The sequence below is a fragment of the Vespula vulgaris genome, chromosome 25 (assembly GCF_905475345.1).
Source record: "Vespula vulgaris chromosome 25, iyVesVulg1.1, whole genome shotgun sequence".
NCBI classification, from domain to species: Eukaryota; Metazoa; Arthropoda; class Insecta; order Hymenoptera; family Vespidae; genus Vespula; species Vespula vulgaris.
In genome coordinates, this window is record NC_066610.1 from 392,627 (window position 1) to 418,977 (window position 26,351).

Genomic DNA, 26,351 nt, shown 5'->3' on the forward strand with positions numbered 1-26,351 from the left:
TATAGGGTGTTCTATAAGAAAAATCAAAAGTTATTAAATTCCTCATTTCAAAGGTAGGATGTTTTTATATAAAATTGTTCGGTTTTAATTCAAAGTATTACTTGATCTCCTCGAACGATATTTCTTCTATGGAATCTTCGTCGGATAGCGAATATCTGCCTCATTATTCTGCCTCAGCATCCCTGTTTGATCACCATCCGATGACTCTTTGCAGTCATGATCGCCTTCTGTAAATTGAAAAAAATAAAATGGCTCGATTTGCTTTATTCGTTTTATATTTATTACGTGTTAATAGAGATCAAACGATTAAGCGATGTAAACAACTAAGAACAAAATTTACAAAAGGAGAAAAATGGATCTTTGATGAGAATTATTTCACGAACAAGTCTTGTTTTCTTCGAAAGCGTTAAAAGAAACTGAAGGTCACTAGTTTTAGCCGGAATATTGTACGAAAACAAAATGTTGCAACAAAAGGAAGAGGGTATTATACAGTCGATAGTATTTACGATCGATTAATCTTTTGTGAACTGTCTCATAGTCATTAATTTCGACGGGACGCAATCGTCAGGAGAACCACTATACCTACAAGTAAAGGACAAAATTTAAGTGCTTAAGTAAGGTTGTGTGTATGAGTTAAAAAATATATATATATGAAAATCGTGTTGAGATTTTAGTTTTTTAAATTTCAACGTTACTTTTTATCGTCTGATTTTAATTCGTAGGTTTCTACATTACCATCAGTTGACTAGCGGTGTAGATTTCCTCGTTACTTTGAATTATTTTTAGAATTCTTATCTTATCGTTAATCGATGGATAATTATTTTTTACCGGTCAATGTTAGTAAATTAGTTAGGCAGATAATGTAATAATAATTATTATTATTAGTTTTTTTTTACTATCTATTTAAGTATAATAGTAATTACTATTAGTATCTGTTATTAATTACTAAGTATCTGGGTAATAAATTAGTTAGTATGTTACTCATTATTTACTATATGTATAAGAAAGATATGTATAGTACTTTTATATATTTTATATCTTACGAAATAGTTATTTTTGATTATGGTTATTTGTAAAAATATGCAATTTAAATAAAATCAATGTAATTTTTCGAATATTTTCCTTCCTTTCAAACGACCTTTTTCCAGGTACTGTTATTAATAGAGTGTTATGTATTTCATGTGATTTCGTGTTCGTAAATATAATATATTAGTATTTACATTTAGTGATGTAGAAACTAGTCCTTTATTTAGTAATAATATTTATGTTACTTATTTGTTTCTTCGTGATTTTTTGAATCGAAATTTGATATAATTGTTATATACATTTACTTAAAGCTTCTTGTTCTAAATACTATTACGAAAATTGCTGTCGACGAACAACGATTGACGATTCAAATTAATTATCAAACATATGTTTTCAAAGTGGCGGTAATATGATCCTACATATATCAATTTTTTAAATAATAGTTTTCATTAAAATTTTACATAATACTTATGAAGACGTTCTGTTTTAAATGTCATAAGATCTGAGAAAATAAATTAACGTAACGAATATTATTAATATACATTAAATTAATAACATTCGTTACGTTATGACGAACGTAATGGAGTACTGGTATCAATGGTAATAATGGTAAAGTGATAACGTAATGGAGTGTTGGTATTAATAAAGGTGATAAAAACCTCAATGTTACGAATAAAGTTACCATTTCCGATCGCAAACAAAGCGGATTACTCAGCTGATAATTATAAAAATGACGAAAAGATGTTAATTTTGTTTAAATATAACAAAATTTCTTATATATATTTAATATAATTTTCTATGTGTATAAAAATATTTTTTTTTATGTGAATTTATTTTTTGTTTGAATTTTACCGCAAAAAGAAAAATTCGGGATAGTCCTTTTATTCCTACAAATCTCTCTTTAGTCGCATTATTTTAGATTTAAAATCGAAGAAATTTTTTTGTTTGAATAAGTTTGTTCGATTATAACGAATTATTAACATTTGATTTTTCCACAGAAAAATTCCAAGGGGTTGTTTTAATACTTCAAGTCGTATCTTAGCGAAACCAAAATTGGGACACATCTCCTAATTTTTAATATTAACACGCACTAATACTACTTCACAATATAATTATTTTTGTTCTTTTAGTATGAAAAAGAAGTCATTATAGAAGATAACCTTTTTTTTGTATCTGTCTCAGATTAGCGGATGTATTAGAAGATAGTTTTAACAACGTCATTTGTCAACAATTGTTATATGTGTAATGATCCATATTTGTATATCGACTTATCAAATTTTTTCGTATAGGTCATTCGAATCGAATTATATCTATTTTTAATAAATAATTTCTTATTTTTTGGAGTTTAGTAGTCGTTGAAGGAATAAATATAATAACATTTGTTGTATTGAAAGGTATTTTGTTAATCACATTGTTTAGTTATTTCTACATAGGAGAATGCATTAATCGAGAAAGTAATTAATCTGGAAAAGGAAAATAAAATTGGATTGGAATCGTTTATTAATACGAGTTTGTTTTAATTGATATCTCGTTGTTTTCTTTTTCCTTAGATTTCACTTTCGTTATTCTCTTACATCAATTTTTTTTCTTTAGGTATCATTTGCGTTCTATAAGTTTTGCCTTTTTTTAGAAATTTATTATTTTTAGTAGTTTGTCATTAATTGCTTTTATTTATTAGATTTTTTAGATTCTAACTATGGCATTCATCATCTTGATATATTTTTGTTTTTTATTTTTACAAAGAATGTTATATTTCGTTGATCGTTTAAAGATTTCAATGCCCAAGTAATTAAAATCTGTAATTTTTTATAAATTTTCAAGATACTAAAGATATCAAAGGCGTACTTATCGTTCTTACGAACAATTATATGAACGAAACCGTCAAATAATTAATCGTGAATAATAGCTATCAAATATAGCTATTACGAATAAAAAATAGTTAATATTTTTATAAATATAATATGTATTAAGATTTAATATGTAATAAAGTCTACAATCGCATTATTTAGATAAATATAAACTTTAAATAATAAATGAATTTAAGATATGATAAAATGAACTTTATATTCGCAGTTGGCCAGAAATTTCGTTCGATTTTTAAATAAAAAAAAAGAAAAAAAGGAGGAAAGAAAAAAGAAACATTTTTGCAAATACCGTAAAATAAATTGCGGATTAATTATTTTCAACGATAAGAGAGAGTGAATTATTCACGCAAAAAAATGGCGGTTTACGAACTGTCGGAAGAAGATATACGTTATTGCATACTGTTTCATTTTCGATCAGGGTATAATGCAACAACCGAAACAACAACAACAAATTTGTGATATCTACGGTTAAGTTTTGAAGATCAATAAATGTTAATGTTAATTCAGAAAATTTGATCTATGATCATATTGATTTAATCTGATAATGTTTGAAATGGGTGACTTTCAAAATTCGATAATTATGTTTTAAAATCATAGTTTAAGTAGGATCCAAGATCGACGATGCAAGAAACAGCTGACACATTTGGGGTCACTTGGATGACAGTGCAAAGACATCTTCATAAAATCGTAAAAATTATCTAATCGAAGTATTTGTATTTCGTATCAACTGTCGAATAAGAATGAAGTTCAGCGAGGAAGAATTTGCATATCGTTATTAACCAGGCAACGAGGTGATCCATTTTTTAGCATAATCGTTACCGTCGATGGGGAATCGGTCCTACACAGCAAATTGAAAAATATCAATCAATAACTTTGTTTGAATCAACTGGTTGTATCTATATTTAAACCAAGTTTGACATTAAAAAAGATGCTATCGTATGGTTGATGGTACAACACTGGTATAATTTATTTTGAGTTGCCATAACCAATTGCCGTTGATATTTATTGTCCACGATTGGAATCGTTATGTAACGAATTGCTGAAGAAACGGTTGGCACTGATCAACAATAAACCCGTTATATCGTTACACGTTGACGACGAAGTCCTTGTACCAAAAATAATCCAAAAGAACAATAAATTAAGTTTACTAGGAAGTTTGGCCGAATTCATTGTATTCATTTGATATTACATCATTGCATTATCATTTGTCTAGATTTACGGAATATTTAACAAAAAAATGAAATGTCTCGAAGTGTCAATGGTTTTTAGATTCATCTTGAAGCATATTTTTCATTAGAGAGAGAAATTGAAAATTTACAGAAAAAATGACGAAAGATCTTTGGTAATAATGGTGAAATATATAATTCATTACAAAATAATAAAAAAGAAAAGTAAAAAAATTGAGCTCATATATCTGTTTAACTTTGCAATAATTGATTTTGATAAGATATTGGCGCATTTTCTCGCGTAAGAGACTTCTTGTTTTTACCTACCTATATATATATATATATATATATATATATATATATATATATATATATATATGATTATTTTACTTTTTTAAATGAATTTTTTATACATTATTATAATTTTTAGTTTATGATAATGTGTTGAAATCAACAAGATCGGAGATAATTGGCCATATCCTTTATAAGAAGAGATCGTATTAAAATCGTATGTAAACATTTTATAACACTTACACAAGTCAACAATATACAAAATATTTGTCTTCGTACGAAGGAAATCGAATTAGAAAAAGAAAAAAGAAATTGTTACTACTTAATCCATCTCACTTTCGTCTTGTTTACAAAAATGTTCGTAGGACTGATAAATATCCCATCGAAGATTTGACGATCTGCAAATATTAATAATAATAATAATAATAAAATAACAAATGTATTGCTCTTTGCAAGTAACATAGTTTAAACATAAAAAAATGGATTCTAAGTATACTTACATCTGTGAAGATGGTCAAGGACAAGATGACAAATTTGCCAGAAGTTAAATATAGCGGCTTCTTCGTTCGTATCATACAAATAAGAAAAAATTTCGAATCCATCGACGATAAGTTATACCAGTCGTAATTGTAAATAGCGTTACCAAAATTTGTACTCTAATTGAATAAAACGAATGGGATTAATCAGGTAATCAATATTCAAATCGTATAAAAAATTATTGAATTAAAACATTTTATTTACTTCTTGAATAAGACATTCGCCGATGAAACAGTAAATAAAAAGTGTGCTCATCACACAAAAGCCGTACAAAATAAATAAGATCAATGTTAAACCATCTTTCGATTCTTTACTCTAAAAGTAAAAAGAAAATAATAGTATCGATTACGTGTTATTATGTAAATTCAGGATTGTACATGACATTTTTTGGATATAGAAAGAAATTAATTTGTTTCTTATATTTTTTGAATGCAAACAGTTATGAAAGATATCTATAAAAAATGGCGGAGTTGTAGTGATAATAGTATTAATGTAACTGCCTCGTGCTTTTAAATCGAACAACAGTATAATTTCTATAACGTTTCATATCCGTTTCCAATTGTACTTTATTTTATCGTAATAGCGTAATAATAATATGTGAACATGTATATGTAAAGTTTATTTTTACAGGAAAAACATTGATAACAATTACCACATACGAAAAATGTAACATGAAGAATAAAAACTGATTTACAATAAATGGACAAGGTATCCGTCGGTAAAGTAGAAGTAAATGCAACAAATCATTAGATCAACATTTTATCATTACAGTTTCGTAAATAAGCATCCTACATATAATTATTATTTACACGATCAAAGATTACGTAATTGGTAGCGAGCGAATGCCAACGATGGAATAAAACACTTTGTATCATAAATCTAAAGCTTCATCGAAAAACACTTTGGAGAAATTAAAGGAAATCAATGAGGATCCAAGTAATGATACTTTGTTACTACGTCGACTTTGCGGATTTACGGAAAATATGAACGTAAGTTTTAATCACTTTGCGTTTTGACTTTGACTCATTTAACTACTAACAACGGATCCAAGACGGTAAGAATCCCATTGAACATCTATTTGTCTTTTTAATGAAAGAATGACATCAATCTTTAAAATAATGACCGTTGGAAATTGATGTGCTCGTTCATCAGTTTACCACAGAAGGAGATGGTTCTCACACAACTATGGCTGAATCTGTCTCACAAAATGTTGCAAAAGAAGTTTGCTTATTTCATAAATACCAACGATAATATCAATTAAACTTCCTCTCGATATTTAAAAGTTCATTACATGATCCTGGAATCGATTATTCATTGCGACTATACAGAAATAATTATTATTTGTTTGTAAATGTAACAGAAAACTTTAGATGCGTTTTTTTCGTAAGAGTAACCTCGAAAACTTCGAAATCTCTATGAGAAATGTTTTAGAAATTACTGAGCCGAGAGATTTGAAATTTTTTAATCATTATCTGTATTACCTTTAAGACTTCCCGTCAACTCGATCTTTAACCCAAGAGTTAACTTAAAAAAAAGAAACTGAAAGAGCAACTCTTATCAATTACTTATAAAAATAAAAAATATAAGCGTTGACTATTTGGTATAGAAACATAATTTCAAAAATTTGACTGAGGAAAACTCGTTTTATTTTTATATTCTTAGAATAAATTATTTTTTTTTTCTTTTCTTGATTAATGTTTGAAAATTGTAATAATTAAGGCATTTTCGCCTTCATTTACGCTAATGTCTGTTTCTCCGCCATTTTTCATTACTTTTGATTGAAGAAAATTTGCAATTGAATCTTTCTAATTTGTCTTATCAACAAAGAAGCTTGATCTCATAAATTATATAGATTTATCCACAAAAAAAAATTAGTAGGAAAATTATGTAAATTCTTAAAATGTAAAGGATAAGGATATTGGCTCGTTTGTGTACCATCAATAAGTGATAACCGGAAATACAAAGATGAATGGTGGTACCCAATAGTTGCTGCATGATCACGATGTTAAAATTATCTTCCAATCTTTCCGCCAATCTGAAGTATTTTATGTCAAAATTAGAAATGATATATTACAATAAAGTTCACTATATTTGCTTGTTTTTCAGTTATTAAAAAAATTCGAGAAAAAACAATACATAAGTTATCTACAATGAAATTTAATTTATTTATTTTTTTCAATATATTCTATGATATATAGAAAGTTACAATTAATAAATACATAATTAAATAATAGATAAAAAATAATAAATAAATAATGAAATGAAAATAACATTTAATTAATAATAGAATAAATAAAAAATATAAAAAGAAATAATTCAATGAAATGCAAGAAAAACATTATAACTATTTAAATAAAAGAACAAGCAATAGCTTTTTGAAAAATCATTTATTAATAATGAGATAAAAATCGTTATATATATGTAATACACATTATATATATACATATATATATATATATATATATATATATATATACATATGTAAAACAAAAAAGAATAATAATAAAATAAATTAGAATTTATAAAGAAACTAATACCATAATTTATATAAATATTAATTATTTTTATATAATGATATGAAATATTACCTTATCAAATGATAATGTCGTAGTACAACTTTCTTAATACCCTCATGATAATTTTCAGAATTATTTAATGCTTCTTTCACTTTATCGGACAATATGGCGAATTGTGCGATTATTAAAACGGACAAATTGACGAACATGCAATCGATTCCTACGTAACCAAAAACGATAGAAGGTACGATCACTATTTGATAAACACAAATCAAAGCGTAAATCTTGCTGTCTCTTAAATCGATGATTTCTAATGTTTTGTACGGCAACTGATAACCCATAGAATTATTTTGTTTTGCTGAAAAATAGAACAAAAGAACAAGAAAAATAATACAGAAAATATTTTTTTAAGAAAAAACTACGAATAGATAAAAGAATAGAAACATTCGATCAACCGATTAAAACAAGTATTCCAAATATTCATATCGAATTAACGTTCCATACAATGGTAAATCATATTAATCGTGTAATATTATATGGTGGTCATGAGTAATCGATTAATGTAAAGTTAGACAGACACATGGATAGAATTTTTTTTTGAATTATTTTATAATCAATTGCTTGTTGCAATTGTATGTTGCGATATTACGCGTTTATTGTTGACTAGGGTCAACAATAACTGCTAGGGTAGTTTTTTCAACAATTCGTTATGTAACCGTCACAATTGTGGACAATAATCATCTACGGGAATTTGTTATGTTATATAATCCAAATTGAATTTCATTGACTCGGTATTATTAAACTATAGCAACATTTTCAGTGTCTGACTTGAATTACATATAAATACAGCTGGTTAGTTTCGGAGAAAGTCACTGATTTGTATCTTTTCAAGTTATTGTATAGGACCCATTTTTCATCGACGATAACGATCATGTTAAGAAATGGATCACTTTATCATCTGATTAATAACGATGTGCAAATTCTTCCTCGCAGTATTCGACAACTGATGCGGAATACAAATACCTAGATACTTTTCCGATTTCATTAAGGTGTTTTTGCACTGTCGATCAAGTGACCTCAAATATGTTAGCTGTTTCTGGCAGTTAATCGTAAATCCGATTCAAACGATGATTTCAAAACCTTATTATCGAATTCTTAAGATTGTCCATTTCGAATATCATCGGATCAAGTTAAAATGATGACTGATCAAATATTTTGAACCAATGTTGGCACTTATTGATCTTTGAAATATACCCGTAAGTATTACAAGTTTTTTGTTTTTGTGATCATTGAGTGTATCTGTGTTTGTGTACCTAATAATGTAGATATACCTAATAATTCAAAAATAAATAAATAAAGAAAGAAAGAAAACAAAAGGTAATTGACAATCTACACAGGCTCGAAGCTTTATAAAGGAATTAATATAAAAAATATAATAACGCAGACATATTAAAACAAAAAATTATGGAATTACCAATTTGAATTCCAACCTTAACTCCATTCACGTAATACAATGAAGCAGATATTGTCATTGAAATAACTGCTGCTAGAATAAAACGTGGTGGTAATTTAGTATATTTCAAGAATATCACTTTCTGCTCTTTACTATTGTATTTTTCAGATAGTGAAAACTCTTTTATTTCCATCAACAATTTAGCCAATGGTTCTTTGTTGATTCTAACGATTGTTATCTTCGTAAGAGTCATCGTTAACATAATATTTTCAGCTATGTTCGATACGACAATATCAACGGTTTTCGGAGCGTAAATCAAATGTGCGAAAGTTAAAGAACAATGAATTAAGAGATATATGAAGAAGAAGAAAAAAATTGGATCGTAGATCTTCAATGGCCAAATTCCCACGCATTTTAAGAGTTTTGTATTCCAATTAAATGACCTCAGGATGTTGGCAATTCCTATTTCCTATAATGAAAAAAATCAAATTGATTATTTCGCCAAATTAATTTTCGATTAATCATTTTCTTACGCTTTTCAATGCATTTTATTACAATTAATATAATATAGATTTCAATTCATGCTTTTCAAAATCAACTTTTTTCAAATAGGAAAATGTGAAGTATTCATAATGGAAACTTTCATAATGGAAACATTAAAAAAAAAAAAAAAGCAGAAAAAGAAACGAAGAAATAACTTTTCTATGAAATTTTTTTTTAACAAGAGACGAAATTGACCTTGAAATGAAATCGAAATTTCTCACTAAATAAAAAACAATAAATACTATATCTCCTTCGTTGAAATTAAATAATTCTTGTTAGAATATTATTTTTTTAAGTGTCGTATTTCCGAAGTAGAAATTTGTTAACTCTTCGTTCCTAACACCCGATATATTGTCAGATAAAATTTTGCCTCGATGATTATTTATCGAAGGAATTTAACACAATTATTAAATTGGTTATAAAATTACTAAATTGGATCATTATTTTATTATATTTACATACGAATTGTAATAAAATTTCATTTACATACGAAATTTAAAATTTTTATTCTATAAATAATTTTTAACGATAAAAAATCAGCCGCATGAAGTTATAATTGTACATTAAAAAAAAAAAGAAATAAGTAAAATATCATAGAATTGTCTGTTAATATAATAACATGAAGAATAAAAAGATAATAATATCTGCACCCTTAAAAACGAAATTGCATAACGACAAACATATATATAAAAAATAAAAATCAATTCCTAAATAAAATTCCAGAGAAATAATTTTCAATCGAAATGAAAATGAAACACTTTGATCGATGAAAAGTAATTTTCGATTGATACGCAAAATATCCACGGCACTTATCAACATCGTATATACGAGCACTATATATCAAACACGAGAATCGTTCTACGTTAAAAAAAAAAAGAAAAAAAAAAAAAACGAAAAAACCAAACTGTATTTTTTATCTTACTTCTATGCTATCTCTTCCCATTTTATCCGTTCGAAGTTTCACGATAGACTGACGGCAAAAGAGTCGATCGTCCTCCCTGGTAAACTACGTTTGAAAAGTTTGTATACGTATGCAGGGGTTGGCTGCATAGTTAATCTCAATTCGACGAAAAAAAATTGAGAGACAACTCGTCTCTGACCGCTTCTAACAACGAGTTAAACAGTTACTTTGTTACGATCATCGATTATGGTGGGTTGCTGGTAGCAGCGAGAGGGGAATTGAAGTATACATAAAAAATGTGCTCTCATCACTTCTGTTCACCTCGTAGGACATCCCTCTGTTTCACAACCCTCATGTAAAACTTGTTATAACTCCATTCTAATTACCCGTCACTGAAATTTTTTCTTTTTTTCTTTTTTCTTTTCATTTCTTTTCTATTTTAGGAAAGAGGGTGATCATAGTTGTTGAAAAAAAGTAACATCTCACCTTAGGGTATAATCACCCTTCTTTTCTTGGACATTGTTCGAAGTTTATCAGTTTAGCGACAATATAAAAATATTTCCAACTCCCATAACCTTCATCCGTTCGTCCATCAGTTCACTTGTTTCTTCCAGTTTTGCGTAATATGATGAGTCAAGATATTGTTCGTGTCTAAATTAGTGGTGGTGGCTTAAAACAAAACAAAAAGACAGTTTTTACGGACACAAGTATTCGTAAGTACTCGGTGGAATTTAATATCTTTTCTGTTATTGCTCATTAAGGAGAGTTTCTCGTTAGGGGAGTGACGAGCACAGTACTTAAGGATGCACGTGAATTCTGGGCAAAAAGGAAACTTTTTGTTTTTTCTTATTATCAGTTGCTTTACACAAGATTTCTTTTTCTTCATTTCTATATAGTTATTTTTTACCGACGCCACACAAATCTTTTTTTTCTTCCTAAAATTTTACTTTTACTGTTTTCTCATGCTAATTATATATTTTTTACGTATTCCTTACTTTTTATGAGTTTTGATTCTTTATAAATTTGTCTTTTTTTTCATCTCTTATCATTACTGTTTTTTATTTACTATATTTTTTATGCAGATATTAATTTACTCATTTATCGAGATGGAAATATATATATATATTTTTTAAGTAAATCTATTTTCATCCTTCTTTCATTTTGGTAACGAAATATTTTATTTTGTTTATGATTATAACTTATTAGTTACTCAATTCAGTTCGTTTGCACATTTTGATGTTCAAATAATCAAAATATATTAATACTCTATAAATTTTGCAAATAGTGAATGCAGTATAAATAATTCTTACAAACAATTAGGCGAACGAGATTGTCTAATAATTAATACAATTATAGTATCTAAATAAATATGGATTTATGTAATATCTGTGGTTGATGAGAAAGTTCGTTCGGTTTTCATGTAAGTAAAAAAAAAAGAACGTTTTTATCAATACCGATTTTACTATTACATGTATATGTAATTTATTAAAAAGCAATAATAATAAAAGAATTGATTATTTACATTTAGTCATCCGTATAAATTATAATAATAATTGTTGTTTGAACAGACATATGGGTGTCATGTTCTTATGCAACATCCTTTTTAAAATTACATGTATGTATGTATTTATTTTAATTTTTCTAAAAAATTTTTTGTTTACTATCTTTATTATTTTTATTTTATCAAGTGTACTTATGTAAACTAATAAACTGGCTATAATTGACAATATATTTTAAAAATGAGACAATTGGTGTATCTATCAATGTTTTCTTATATTTGATACTAATGTTGTTGATGAAGAAAGAAAGTGAGAGTTTTGATCGATAATCTTAAAATTATTTTTATATTTTCTATAACACTAGTAGAAATTAACACTAGAAGAAATTAACGTATAGGCAAACCGTTAGTCTCCTTATCAAGGAAGATGAATTAAGAAAAAAAAAAGAATTTGTTACTACGTAATCCATTTCACTTTTGTCCTTTTTATAAAAATGTTCGCAGTACCGATAAATATCCCATCGAAGTTTTGAGGATCTGTAAATATTACAAAATAAATAATACTTATAATGAAGTAACAATTTCATTGTTACAACAAGGTACATCATTTAAAAATAGAAAAAATCAATCGATATATACTTACGTCCGTGAAAATAGACAAAGACAAGACAGCAAATTTGCCAGATGTTAAGAATTGCGGCTTCTTCGTTCGTATCATACAAATAAGAAAAAATTTCGAGTCTGTTACTGGTAAGTTATACCAGTCATAATTATAAATGGCATTACCAAAATTGGTACTCTAAGTGAATAAAACGAATGAAATTAATTGTTATTTCAATTGTACAAGAAATTAGTGAAGTTTTATTTACTTCCTGAATAAAACATTCGCCGATGAAACAGTAAATAAAAAGTGTGCATGTTACGGAACAGACGTACACAATGAACAGGAACGATTTTAAATTATCTTTCGTTTCTTTACCCTAAAAGGGAAAAAGGAATGTGTTATTATATAAATTCAAAACGTACATGACTTGTTTCTTATATTTTTTGAATGCAAATAGTTATGAAAGATATCTATAAAAAATGGCGGAGTTGTAGTGATAATAGTATTAATGTAACAGCCTCGTGCTTTTAAATCGAACAACAGTATCATTTCTATAACGTCTCATATCCGTTTCCAATTGTACTTTATTTTATCGTAATAGCGTAGTAATAATATGTGAACATGTATATGTAAAGTTTGATATTACAGGAAAAACACTGATAACAATTACCATATATGAAAAATGTAACGTGGAGCATAAAAACTGATTTATAATAAATGGACAAGGTATCCGTCGGTAAAGTAGAAGTAGATGCAACAACAAATCATTAGATCAACATTTTATCATTATAGTTTTGCAAATAAGCATCCTACATATAATCATTATTTACACGATCCAAGATTACGGCGTAATTGATAGCGAGCGAATGCTAAAGATGGAATAAAACACTTTGGATTATAAATCTAAAGCTTCATCGAAAAACACTTTGGAGAAATTAAAGGAAATCAATGAGGATCCAAGTAATGATACTTTGTTACTACGTCGACTTTGCAGATTTACGGAAAATATGAACGTAAGTTTTAATCACTTTGCGTTTTGACTTTGACTCATTTAACTACTAACAACGGATCCAAGACGGTAAGAATCCCATTGAACATCTATTTGTCTTTTTAATCAAGGAATGACATCAGTTTTCAAAATAATGACACGGTTAGGTATGGAAATTGATCTGCTTGTTCATCAGTTTGACACAGAAATAGATGATTCTCGTATAATTATAGTCAAATACGACCTGCGAAATGCTGTTGTAAAAGAGGTTTGTTGATTTCGTAAACACGAAGATTAATACCAATTAAACTTTTTTTTGATAATTGAGACTTTCTTACGTAGTCCTGGAATCGATTATTGATTGCTAGTGTACATAAATAATTGTTATCTATTTGTAATATCTAATGTAATAGAGAATTTCTGATGCTGCTTTTTCGTAACTGTAATCTCAAAAATTTTGGAATCTATATGAAAAACTTTTTTGGGAACTACCGAACCAAGAGAATAAAAATTTTTTGGTCATTATCTATATTAAATTTAAAACTTCTTGTTGACTCGATTTTCTTTGCAAAGTGTTTACTTCTTGTTTTAAATAAAAATGAAGTCCCGATTTTTTGCGACAAGCAGTAAAAAAATGTACGCGTTCGTCATTTTGTCTAAAAATGTTATTTTAGAAATTCGGCTCAAGAAGAACTTGCTTTACTCTTATATTTTAAGAATTATATAATTATTAATTATTTTCAATTTATTTCAATTAATATTCATGAATATTATCGTAAGTAACGAATTTTTGTATATATCCATGCCAATGTCTATTTCTCCGCCATTTTTTATTACTTTCGAGGAAAAAATTATTAATTTAATTTTTTTAAAGTAAGTCCCATGAAGCATGGAAAAGTATAGTTTAATACATTACGTAGATTAGTCAAAAATCAGAAAGAACTGATATAATAAAAAAATGTTTGTTTCTTTTCTACAGAGTTTTATACATCCTTAAAAAGAAAGGTAAAAGAAAAATATATTATTCGCTTGTACCATCAGTACGTAGTAACCGGAAATACAAATATGAATGGTAGTACCCAATAATTGCTGCATGATCGGGAAATTGAAGTTATGTTCCAATTTTTCCGTTAATCTGAAATATTATATTTCATGTAGGAATAAGAAATGAAATATTAAGATCGAGTTCATTAATATTGTTTCTTTTTCCATTATGGAAAAAAAAGTATATATATAAATGGAATCAATACAATGTTATTCAAAAGATAATATTTCTTTTATTTTTGATTTATTCTATAGCATGAAGATAGTTGAAAGTAATAAACAAATAATTAAATAATAAATCAGAAACAATAAATAAATATCCTAGTATCAAATACAATATAATGAATAAGTAATTAGGTCGGAAATAAAAAATAATAAATATAGAAATGATAAATATATTACGAAAGAAGTACATATATGATTGAATCAAGAGACATCTATAAGTAATAATAATATTAATTAATGTAATAATATTAATTCGATAATTTTACAAAAAAGGCAATAATTTACACACACACACACACACACATATACATATATATATATATATACAAATGTGTATATATATATGTAATTTAATGAAATTAATTAATAAATTTTCATATAAAACAATTTATTATTGTTTATATATATATATATATAAATTATTTTCATATAATCATATGATATTTTACCTTATCAATCGATAATGTCGTAGTACAAGTTCCTTCATACCCTCATGATAATTTTCAGAACTATTTAATACTGTCTTCACCTTATAGGACAAAATAGCGAACTGTGCAATTACTTGAATGGACAAATTGACGAACATGCAATCGAATCCTACGTAACCTAATACGATACAAGGTACGAATATTATTTGATAAGCACAAATCAAAGCGTAAATCCTGCTGTCTCTCAAATCCATGATTTCTAATGTTCTGTACGGCAACTTATAACCCATAGAATTGTTTTCTTTTGCTGAAAAGCAGAAAAAGAGAAAAAGAAACAAAATATTTTTTTAAGAAATATAATTACAAAAGGAGAAGAGAACAAAAACATAAGATGATTAAAACAAATATTCTAAATATCCATATCGAGTTACTATAATATGGTAAACCATATTACTCGTTCAATATTACTAATGACATCTATAAGTAATCGATTAATATAAAGTTAGACAGACACATGGATAGAATTTCTTTTTTTATTATTTTTTAATCAATTGCGTTTGTCATCTCTTCTATAAATATTCAAGTCCTCTTTCATAAAAATGTGCACACTGTGATGAAAAATATGATTCTAGAACATAAAAACCACTAATATTTCGAAACATTTTGTCTTTTACGAAATACTGCATAGATTTAAAAAAATAATAATCCGATGGTCTAATATAGACTGAATACGATAAATTCACTAAAACATCCTAGCAACTTTGGTTTATTATTTTCTTGGATTGTTTTTTGTGCAAGGATTCTATTATTAACGTATTGCACTATGACGAGTTTATTATTGACTAATGCCGACCGTTTTTTAAACAATTCGTTATATAACCGTTACAATCGTGGATAATAAACATCAGCGGGTATTGATTATAACTCAAAATATATTATGCCGGTGCGTTATCATCAAATGCACGATAGCAACTATTTCAGGATCAGATCAAGCTTATATGTTACTAGTGGCGATCGATTCGCAGAACCTCATTGATCGATATCATTTAAGTTGCTTTATAGGACTCATTTTCTATCGTTGGTAACAATTATATTAAAAAATGGATAATTTCTTTGTCTATTCAATAAACATGTACAAATTCTTCCTCGCTAATCTTCTTTTATATTCGACAATTGATTCTGAATACAAATACTTCGACTAGATAGCTTTCCAATTTCATAAAGGTGTCTTTGCATTGTTGACTAAGTGACTTTAAATGTGTTAGATGTTTCTCTCATTGATAATCTTGGATACGACACAAGCAATTTAATAATGATTTCAAAATATCATCGTCGAGTTCCACAGGTTGTCTACTTCGAACATCATTGGATCAAGTCTAAATGACTACTGATTAAATCGTCTAAATCAACGTTGGCACTTATTGATCTTCGGTACTTACCCATAAATAATCACTAATTTATTATTCCTTTAATTTCTAGTCGTTGAATTAAATCCAATCGAAAATGAAACAATATGCAATCACGACTGCATTCTTTTGAATATTGGGAGATCGAAATTAAATTACTTATTAAAAATATTAGAGATGATTGGCGACTATTGCATGCTCGTGCATGTATGTATGAATATGTGTTTTTGTGTATAGATATATCTAATAATTCAATAATAAATAAATAACTAAACGAATCAACAGATATCGTCGAATTATACATGGTGGTAAATCTATAAATCAAATCTAATATGAAATATGTCATATATAAAAAAAAACATAATTATAGATTACCAATTTGAATTCCTTCGATAAGTCGACTTGTATAATATAATATTTCGACCAGCGCCATCGAAGAGGCAATAATTATAATAAAATATGGAGGTAATTTAGTATAATTCAAAAATGTCAATTTCTCCTTTTTAGTTTCGTATTTTTGAGTCAATGAATACTCCTCGATTTCCGTGAATAATTTACGCAATGCTTCTCTATTCATTCTAGCGATTGTTATTTTCGTAAGTGTCATCGTTAGAGCAATATTCTCTGCGATGTTCGATACGACGTTCTCCATAGTTTTTGGAGCCCAAAATAATTGTGCTAACGTTAGAGAACAATGAAGGGAAAGATATATGAAGAAGAAGAGAAATATCGGAACGTAGTTCTTCAATGGCCAAATTCCCATGCATTTTAAGAACCTTGAGCTCCAAATGAATGATTTCCGGACGTTAGCAATTCCTAGTTCCTATAATAAAAATATCCAATTGGTTAATTTGTTAGATTGGTTTCAGATTAATTATTTTATTATGCATCTAAATACATTTCCTTACAGTTAATATAATTATATTTATGTAACATATTGATATATATATATACATACATACATACATATATATATATATATATATATATGTATATCTTGAAACATAATTTTATATTGCTATTTATAATTATATATATATAATATATATAAATATATACATATATATGATTATATATATAAATATATGTATGTATGATGTATGTATTTATATGTTTATAATTAATATAATAATATATGTGCATAAACCGATTATTATCATAGATACACGTATTTATATGTATATCGATTTTAATTTATGATTATTTCAACATAATCGCATCTTACCAAAATTCTTTTATTATAATTATGATAACATACACAAATGTGTATATATATATATATATATATATATATATATATATATATGTATGTATGTATATATGTGCATACATATATGCATGTATATATATGTATGTACATATGTGTTTATATATACCATTGTTAAGTGTACTTAAATATACATGTATTTAATTAGAAATGTATAATTCATGCTCTGTTTGCTATTAAGTATTTAAATATTAGAGTTATTTTAATATTCAAGATTAATTTTTTAATATTTAAATATGTTATAAATATTTAACAACATTTAAATATTACGAAAAGAAAATTATACATATTAGTAGTATTCGTATAAATTCTGAAATAGTATCATATTTAAGCATTTTTTATTACATTATAACAGATGTTAAAATGAAGCGTCACTCATATACATTTTTTATTTCGTTAACACGACGTATCTGAGAAAAATAGTTCAAATAAATGTCTTCCGATAAGAAAGAGGACTATATACAATTGCATTTTTTATTGAATTTATTAAAAAATTTCGAGGAGTAAATTAATTTTCTAAATATGAGCCTACATTTTTTATAGTAGAAGCTTATTAATCTCTAAAGACAACAGAAGACAATTAAATTTTCTATGAAATATTTTTCTTATGAAACAACAAAATTGACCGTGAGATGCCGTTAAATCTTTCCATTAAATAAAAACAATAAATAAAATAATATTTCCCCAGTTGAAATCAGATAACACTTGTTAGAATAACTATTTTCAAAAATACTGCGTTTCTGAGATGAACATTTATTGAAGCATCGCTTTGAAAAATTGTTCACTAAAAATTTCGAGATTCCTTCTAAGGTTAGAAAAAAAAACAGAAGAAACAAAAAAGAAAAAAAACCAAACTGCGTTCTTTATCTTACTTCTATGCTATCTTCTTCCATTTTATCCCTTCGACAGTTCGTAACAGACTGACGGCAAAACGATCAGTCGTCCTCCTTGGTAAACTCCGTTTGAAAAGTTGGTATGCACGTGTAGAGGGTGATTGTATAATTAATCTCAAGTCGAAAAAAATTGAGAAACAACTCGTCGCTAACCCTTTCTCACAACGAGTTAAACAGTTACTTTGTTACGATCATCGATTATGGTAGGTTGCCGGTAGCGGTTGGAGGTGGATTAGAGTATACATAAAAAATGTGCTCTCATCGCTTCTATTCACTTCGTAGTACATTCCCCTGTTTCACAACCCTCATGTAAAAGTTGTTATAACTCCATTGCAATTATCTGTCTTTGAAATTTTTCCTTTTTTCTTTCTTTTTCTTCTTTTTTTTCTATTTTAGGAAAGAGGGTGATCATAGTTGTAGAGAAAAAAGTAACATCTCACCTTAGGGTATAATCACTCTTCTTCGATCGGATATAGATGGAAGTTTCTCACTTTGCCGGCAATATAAAATGTTTCCACCCCCACTACCTTTTGCTCGATCGTTATTCCGTTCTCTTGTTGTTTCTAGTTTTGCTTAATATGACGAATTAAGGACATTAATTGTGCCTGAATTAATAGTGGTTGTTCAAAACATTTTTTTTTTTTTACGGACACAAGTATTCGTAAGTACTTGGTGGAATTTAATATCTTTTCTGTTATTGCTCATTAAGGAGAGTTTCTCGTTAGGGGAGTGACGAGCACAGTACTTAAGGATGCACATGAATTCTGGGCAAAAAGGAAACTTTTTGTTTTTTCTTATTATCAGTTGCTTTACACAAGATTTCTTTTTCTTCATTTCTATATAGTTATTCTTTACCGACGCCACACAAATCTTTTTTTTCTTCCTAAAATTTTACTTTTACTATTTTCTCATGCTAATTATATTTTTTTTACGTATTCCTTACCTTTTATGAGTTTTGATTCTTTATAAATTTGTCTTTTTTTTTCATCTCTTATCATTAATGTTTTTTATTTACTATATTTTTTATGCAGATATTAATTTACTCATTTATCGAGATGGAAATATATATATATATTTTTAAGTAAATTTATTTTCATCCTTCTTTCATTTTTGTAACGAAATATTATATTTTGTTTATGGTTGTAACTTATTAGTTTACTCAATTTTAATTTTATTTAAAATATTATATGTTCGTTTGTTCATTACAATGTTAAAATAATCAAGATATATTAATATTTCATAAATTGTGCAGATAGTGAATTCAGTATAAATAATTCTTACAAACAATTAGGTGAACGAGATTGTCTAATAATTAATACAATTATAGTACCTAAATAAATATGGAGAGTATACGAGTTATATAATGTCTGTGGTTATTGAGAAACTTCGTTCAGTATTCATGTAAGTAAAAAAAAGAGAACGTTTTTGTTAATACCGATTTTGCTGTAGCATGTAGAAATAATTAATTGAAAAACAATAAGAACAAAAAAGACTTCTAAAATATTTGACTTCTAAAAAATTGATTCCTTAGGTTTGGGCATCCGTATTAATAATAATAATAATTATTGTTCATGGAAATATACTTTCTATCAATGTCGAATATAGACGTATATGGGCGCCGTAATTATATGTAACATACTTTTTAAAATTACATAGCTAAGTATGTATTCATTTTAATTTTTCTAGAAAAAATTTTTTTTACTATTTTTGTTATTTTCACTCTATTTAGGATAATGATGAAAACAAATAAAATCGCAATAATTATTAATATATTTTTAAAAATGAGACAAATGTTGTCTCTGGCAGCATTATATTCTTATATTTGATACTATTATTATTAATGAAGAACGACACTTAGAGTTTTTATCGATCATTTTAAATTTGTATTTATATTTTCAACAACATTAGTAGAAATCAACGATGTATACACAACCGTTTGTTTTTCTACGAAGAAAGATGACTTAAAAAAACAATTTGTTACTACGTAATCCATTTCGTATTTGTTTTTTTCACACAAATGTTCGTATTACCGATAAATATCCCATCGAAGTTTTGACGATCTGCAAATATTAAGAGAAAAATAATAAAATATTATTAGTATTGCTACGGCAAGAAGCATTATTTAAAATTGAAAAATATTATTCGAAGTACACTTACATCTGTGAAGATGGTCAAGGATAAGACGGCAAATTTACCAGACGTTAGATATTGCGGCTTTTTCGTTCGTGCCATACAAATAAGAAAAAACTTCGATTCAATTGCCGGTAAGTCATACCACTCATAATTGTAAATGGCATTACCAAATTTCGTACTCTAATGGAATAAAGCAAATGAAATTAATCGGATAATTAATAAATTCCAATACAAAAAATTATTAACGTTTTATTTACTTCCTGTATAAAACATTCGCCGATGAAACAGTAAATAAAAAGTGTCGTTATCACACAAGAGACATACAAAAAGAATAAGATCAATGTCATATTATCAGCCATTTCTTTAGTCTAAAAGTAAAAGAAATATACGATTAGATGTAACGATATAAATTAAGGATGTACATGTCTTTCTTTCGTATATAAAATGGAATCAATTTCTTTCTTACTTTTTCTCAATGCAGATAATTATGAAAGAAATCTATAAAAAATGGCAGAATCATAGGGATAATACAGGATTTCTATTGTAGAAAAAAAAATTGGTAACAATTACCACATATGAAAAATGTAACATTGAGCATAAAAAGTGATATACAATAAATTAACAAGATGTTCGTCGGTAAAGTAGAAGTAGATGCAATAACAACTCATTCGATGAACATTTTACATTTTAGTTTCCCAAATAAGCATCCTATACATAATTACTATTTATATGATCCAGAATCATGATGTAATTGCTAACGAGTGAATGCTAAATATTGAATAAATCACTTTTAATCATAAATCTAAAATTTTGCCGAAAAACGTTTCGTAGAAATTAAAAGAAATTAATGAGAATCCAAATAAAGTTACTTTATTACTACGTCGATTTTGCGGATTTACGGAAAATACCAACGTATGTTTTGATCATTTTGCATTGAGACTTTGGCTCGTTAAACTATTAACGACAAATTCGAGATGACAAAAATCCTATTGAACATCCTTGCTTATTTTCTTAATCAAGGAATGACATTAATCTTCATAATAATGCCATCGTTGTCTATGGAAATTGATCCACTCGTTTATCAGTTTGACACAGAAGTAGATGATCCTCGCATAACTATTGTCGAACGCGATCTTCAAAACGTTGGAAGAGAGGCTTACTGATTTTATAAACACGAACATTAATATCAATTAAATTTTCTTTCTACATTTAAAGGTTCCTTAGATGGTATCTGAAATCGATTATTGATTACTAGTATACATAGATAATCGTTATCTGTTTGTAAATGCAACAGGGAACTTCAGATGCGTATTTTTCTTAACAGTAACGTCGAAGATTTGGAAATTTGTATCAAAAATATCTGGAGAACGAATGAATCGATAGATTTGATATCTTTCCATCATTATCAGCAGTAAATTTTAAACTTCTTATCTATCTTATTTTTTTGCGAAGTGCTTCCTCTTTTTTAACGAACTCGACAGTGCAATTTTGTTGGAATACTAGTAAAATATAAATGTAAATGTCAGTCATTTCGGAGAAAAGAAATATATAAAAAATTTGGATCGGGAAATATTCGTTTAACGCTTATATTTTAAAAATAAATTTTCTTTTTATTATGGGCTTTTGTTTTTTGGATGGTTGTAGAAATTATTTTAAATAATGAAACTTCACATATATTATTGATCACATCTGTTTCTCTGCCATTTTTTATTACTTTTGAAGAAAATAATTATTAATTTAATTTTTAAAGTAATTCCTATCGTGCAAAGAAACGATCATTTCAATTATTTACGTAGATCAGTTAAAAATAAATGAAAATCTAAGGAAATAGCAAAAAAATGTTTTTTTTTGCTACGGAGTTATGTACATCCTTAAAAAGATAGAAAGAAGAAAAAGATATATTCTTTTGTATTTGTACCATAAGTAGATGGTAACCGCAAATACAGATATGAACGGTGGTACCCAATAGTTGCTGCAAAATCAGGTAATTAAAGTTATTTTCCAATGCTTCTGTCAATCTGAAATATTATATTTCAGGTAGAAATAAGAAATGAAATATTACGATTGAGTTCATTATTATTATTGTTTTTCAATTATTGAAAAAGAAAATACAAATGGAATCAATTCAATATTATACAAAAACAAATATTACTTTTGTAATTTTTGATATATTCTACAACATGAGGATGTTTAAAATTAATAAATACATAATTCAATAATAATTAAAATGTTAATGAATATACATTGAAGTGACAAATAATGAATAAATAATTAGATAATAAATAAAGAATAATGTATAAGAAAATGCTAAATAAATAAATAAGAAACTAAATGGTTGAATCAAAAACTATGTGAGAGCCGTCATATTTTATTAATCCAATAACAAGCAGTAGCTTTTCAAAAAAATCTATTTCTGATAATGTAATACAAAAATTAATAACATATATATATATATATGCGTGTGTGTGTGTTTGTATGTATGTCTGTTCCTAAATAAATTAGAGAAATCAATTAATAAACTTGAAAATTCAATTACTTATCATTGTTTATATTTAGAGATACACACATAACCACACACATCAATTATTTTCATATAATTATACGATATTTTACCTTATCAATTGATAATGTCGTCGAACAATTTCCTTCATACCTTCATAATAATTTTCAGAATTATTTAACAGTGCCTTGACCTTATAAGACAATACAGCAAACTGTGCAATTACTTGAACAGACAAATTGACAAACATGCAATCGAATCCTACGTAACCGAATAGTACACTAGGTATGATTATTGTTTGATAAGCACAGATCAAAGCATAAATTCTGGTGTCACTTAAATCGGCGATATGTAATGTTCTGTACGGCAATTGATAACCCATGGAATCGTTTTCCTTTGCTGAAAAGTAAAAAAAGAGAAAAAGGAACAAAATATCTTTCAGAAAAATAATTACAAAAAGATAAAAGAACAAAATCATTCGATTAGCTGATTAAAACAAATATTTTGAATATTTATATCGAATTGATGAATATTTATATCAAACGATACAATTGTAAACCATAATATTCATGTAATAGTAAATGATATCTATAAGTAATCGATTAATTTAAAATAAGATTGGTACATGAATAGAAATTAAAAAAAAAATTATTTTCTAATCAATTGCGTGTTGTCATCTCTCCTGTAAATTTTTAAGCCTGTTACATAATAATGTGCACGCAGTGGTGAAAAATATGATTTGAGGTGAAACTGAAAACTATTGACATTTCGAGAAATTTTATTTTTTATGAAAAATTCCACAGATCTAAATAAATGACATAATATAGAATTAATACGGTAAATTCGATAACACTTCCTAACAAAGTTGGTTTATCATTCTCTTTGGTTGATTTCGGTCCGCGGATTCTGCCATTAGCATGTTGCGGTATGACTTTGTTGAACAGTGCCGACTGTTTTTTAAAGAATTAATTATGCAACAGTTCCAGCTGTTGAGTATAATCATCAGCAGGAATTGATTATGGTAACTCAAAATGTATTACACTGGTGCGTTGGCATTAAACACGCGATAGCACCTTTTTCAAAGTAAGATCAGGTGGTTATGTGTGGGTAGGAAGAATTGGTTCGGAGAATATCATTGATTCGTGTCGTTTTAAGTTACTATATAGAATTCATTTCTCGTAGACGGTTACGATTATGCTAAGAAATTGATCACCTCGTTGTCTTCTCGATAACTATTTGTAAATTCTTTCTCGCTGATCTTCCTCCATAGTCGACAATTGATGGGGATACAATTATCTGGATTTTTCATGAAGACGTTTTTGAATTGCCATTTTATAACATTATTATCGAATTCCGCATGTAGTCCTCTTTGAAGAGTTTCGTATCAAGTCAAAATAGGTTCTTATCAAATTTTCTGAATCGATATTTGAACTAATTGATCTTTCAAATTAATCCGTAAATAATTACTAATTTGCTGTTGCTTTAATTTCTGGTTCTGTCGTTAAATTCAGATTGAAAATTGGAAAACATGCAATGATGTATGTATTCTTTTGAACGTTGGGAGGACGAAATTAGATTATTTTTTATAGACATTAAATATGATGGGCGATTATTGCATGCTCGTGCGTGTGTGTATGAATATGTGTCTCTGTATGTGTGTGTAGGTGCATCTATTAATTCAATAAATAAACAGATAAATTAATTAAAAAAAATTGTTGTACTATACAAGGTGGCAAATCTCTAAAGGAATTAATATAAAATAATTAAAATATAAAGCATATATAAAAAAAAAGATAATTATAAATTACCACTTTGAATTCCATATGTAAGTCCACTCAAGTAATATAATATTTCGACTATTGTCATTGAAGAGGCAATTATTATAATAAAATATAAAGGTAATTTAGTATAATTCAAAAATGCCAATTTCTCCTCTTTAGTTTCATATTTCTCATTAAGTGAACAGTCCTTGATTTCAGCAAGTAATTTACTCAATGCTTTTCGATTTACTCTAGCGACTGTTATTTTCGTAAGTGTCATCATCAGAAGTATATTCTCTGCCATGTTCGATATCACGTTATCCATAGTTTTTGGAGACAAAATCAATTGTAAGAGTGTTAGAGAACAATGAATAGTAAGATATATGAAGAAGAAGATAAATAGCGGAACGTAATTCTTCAACGGCCAAACTCCCATACATTTTAAGAGCCGCGAGCTCCAATAGAATGATCTTTGAACGTTAGCAATTCCTATTTCCTATAATAAAAAAATCGAGTTAGTTAATTTGCTATATTGATTTCGGATTAATTATTTTATTATGCATTCAAATACATTTTATTACAGTTAATATAATTATATATATGTATATATATATATATGTATATATATATATATATATATATATATATATATATATATGTATATGTATAACATATATGTTTGTAATTAATATAACACAGATTAATACTATAGATATACATATTTATATGTATACAGATTTTGAACTTCAATTAGATCGTACCTTACCTCAATTTTTGTAATATAAGTCAAATGTATAAAAGTTGTATAAAAGTCAAATATACTGTAATATAAAAAATGATATATACATATATATATATATATATATATATATATATATATACATATAATAATCTAATATACATACATATATATATATATATATATATATATATGTATGTATGTATGTATGTATATTGCATTATTATCATATTTATGTATTTTTGATTATATTATAATGGGTGTCAAAATAAGGCCGTAGTAAGTTTTTATTTCATTAGTATAAGGTATTCGAAACAAATACTTCATATAAAACTTGTTCGAAAACACAGGAGATGTAATATTGCATTTTTTATTTATTTATTAATAGATCTTGTAACCAATTCAACATAATTTTGTTTAGATACAAGTCTACATTTTTTATAACTGAAATTTATTATGAGTTAAAAAAAAGAAGATAACAGAAGTAAATTTCCAATGAAATATATTTTTATCGAACAACAATGTTGATCGTGTAATGACGTTAAATATTTTCACTAAATAAGATGAA

At 26.9% G+C, this 26,351-nt stretch overlaps 3 protein-coding genes across 3 annotated transcripts; all 3 read right to left on the reverse strand.

Moving 5' to 3' along the window:
• Positions 1-4,597: 4,597 nt before the first annotated feature.
• LOC127072281 (odorant receptor 13a-like) lies at positions 4,598-10,390 on the reverse strand. The gene is made up of 7 exons (XM_051012580.1): positions 10,320-10,390; positions 8,876-9,323; positions 7,474-7,759; positions 6,821-6,920; positions 5,090-5,200; positions 4,849-5,004; positions 4,598-4,746 (listed from the first exon to the last, which is right to left on the reverse strand). Exons 1-7 carry the CDS (start codon positions 10,338-10,340, stop codon positions 4,696-4,698), a joined length of 1,173 nt encoding a protein of 390 aa, XP_050868537.1. The 5' UTR covers positions 10,341-10,390; the 3' UTR covers positions 4,598-4,695.
• Positions 10,391-12,578: 2,188 nt separating this feature from the next.
• Positions 12,579-18,651, reverse strand: LOC127072282 (uncharacterized). The gene is made up of 5 exons (XM_051012581.1): positions 18,631-18,651; positions 16,867-17,314; positions 15,107-15,392; positions 14,424-14,523; positions 12,579-12,776 (listed from the first exon to the last, which is right to left on the reverse strand). The coding sequence occupies exons 1-5, from the start codon at positions 18,649-18,651 to the stop codon at positions 12,579-12,581; spliced, it is 1,053 nt and encodes a 350-aa protein (XP_050868538.1).
• A 2,009-nt stretch (positions 18,652-20,660) lies between these two features.
• On the reverse strand, positions 20,661-25,369 carry LOC127072283 (odorant receptor 13a-like). Its single transcript, XM_051012582.1, has 6 exons — positions 25,093-25,369; positions 23,398-23,683; positions 22,703-22,802; positions 21,042-21,152; positions 20,809-20,964; positions 20,661-20,711 (listed from the first exon to the last, which is right to left on the reverse strand). The coding sequence occupies exons 1-6, from the start codon at positions 25,367-25,369 to the stop codon at positions 20,661-20,663; spliced, it is 981 nt and encodes a 326-aa protein (XP_050868539.1).
• Positions 25,370-26,351: the final 982 nt, after the last annotated feature.

What these genes read in the sequence shown, in the direction of transcription:
- LOC127072281 (XM_051012580.1), bottom strand. Translation starts at nt 10,340, where the DNA reads ATGGGAAGAGATAGCATAGAA. An exon ending in GCGAATGTCTTATTCAAGAA is followed by an intron (nt 5,005 to 5,089) that starts GTAAATAAAATG and finishes TTATTCAATTAG; the next exon opens with AGTACAAATTTTGGTAACGC. An exon ending in CCTTGACCATCTTCACAGAT is followed by an intron (nt 4,747 to 4,848) that starts GTAAGTATACTT and finishes TAATATTTGCAG; the next exon opens with ATCGTCAAATCTTCGATGGG.
- LOC127072282 (XM_051012581.1), bottom strand. Translation starts at nt 18,651, where the DNA reads ATGGAAGAAGATAGCATAGAA. An exon ending in CGACATTATCGATTGATAAG is followed by an intron (nt 14,524 to 15,106) that starts GTAAAATATCAT and finishes ATAATATTTCAG; the next exon opens with ATTAACGGAAAAATTGGAAC. An exon ending in CCGGTTACTACGTACTGATG is followed by an intron (nt 12,777 to 14,423) that starts GTACAAGCGAAT and finishes TTTCCCTTTTAG; the next exon opens with GGTAAAGAAACGAAAGATAA.
- LOC127072283 (XM_051012582.1), bottom strand. Translation starts at nt 25,369, where the DNA reads ATGGATAACGTGATATCGAACATGGCAGAGAATATACTTCTGATGATG. An exon ending in GCGAATGTTTTATACAGGAA is followed by an intron (nt 20,965 to 21,041) that starts GTAAATAAAACG and finishes TTATTCCATTAG; the next exon opens with AGTACGAAATTTGGTAATGC. An exon ending in CCTTGACCATCTTCACAGAT is followed by an intron (nt 20,712 to 20,808) that starts GTAAGTGTACTT and finishes TAATATTTGCAG; the next exon opens with ATCGTCAAAACTTCGATGGG.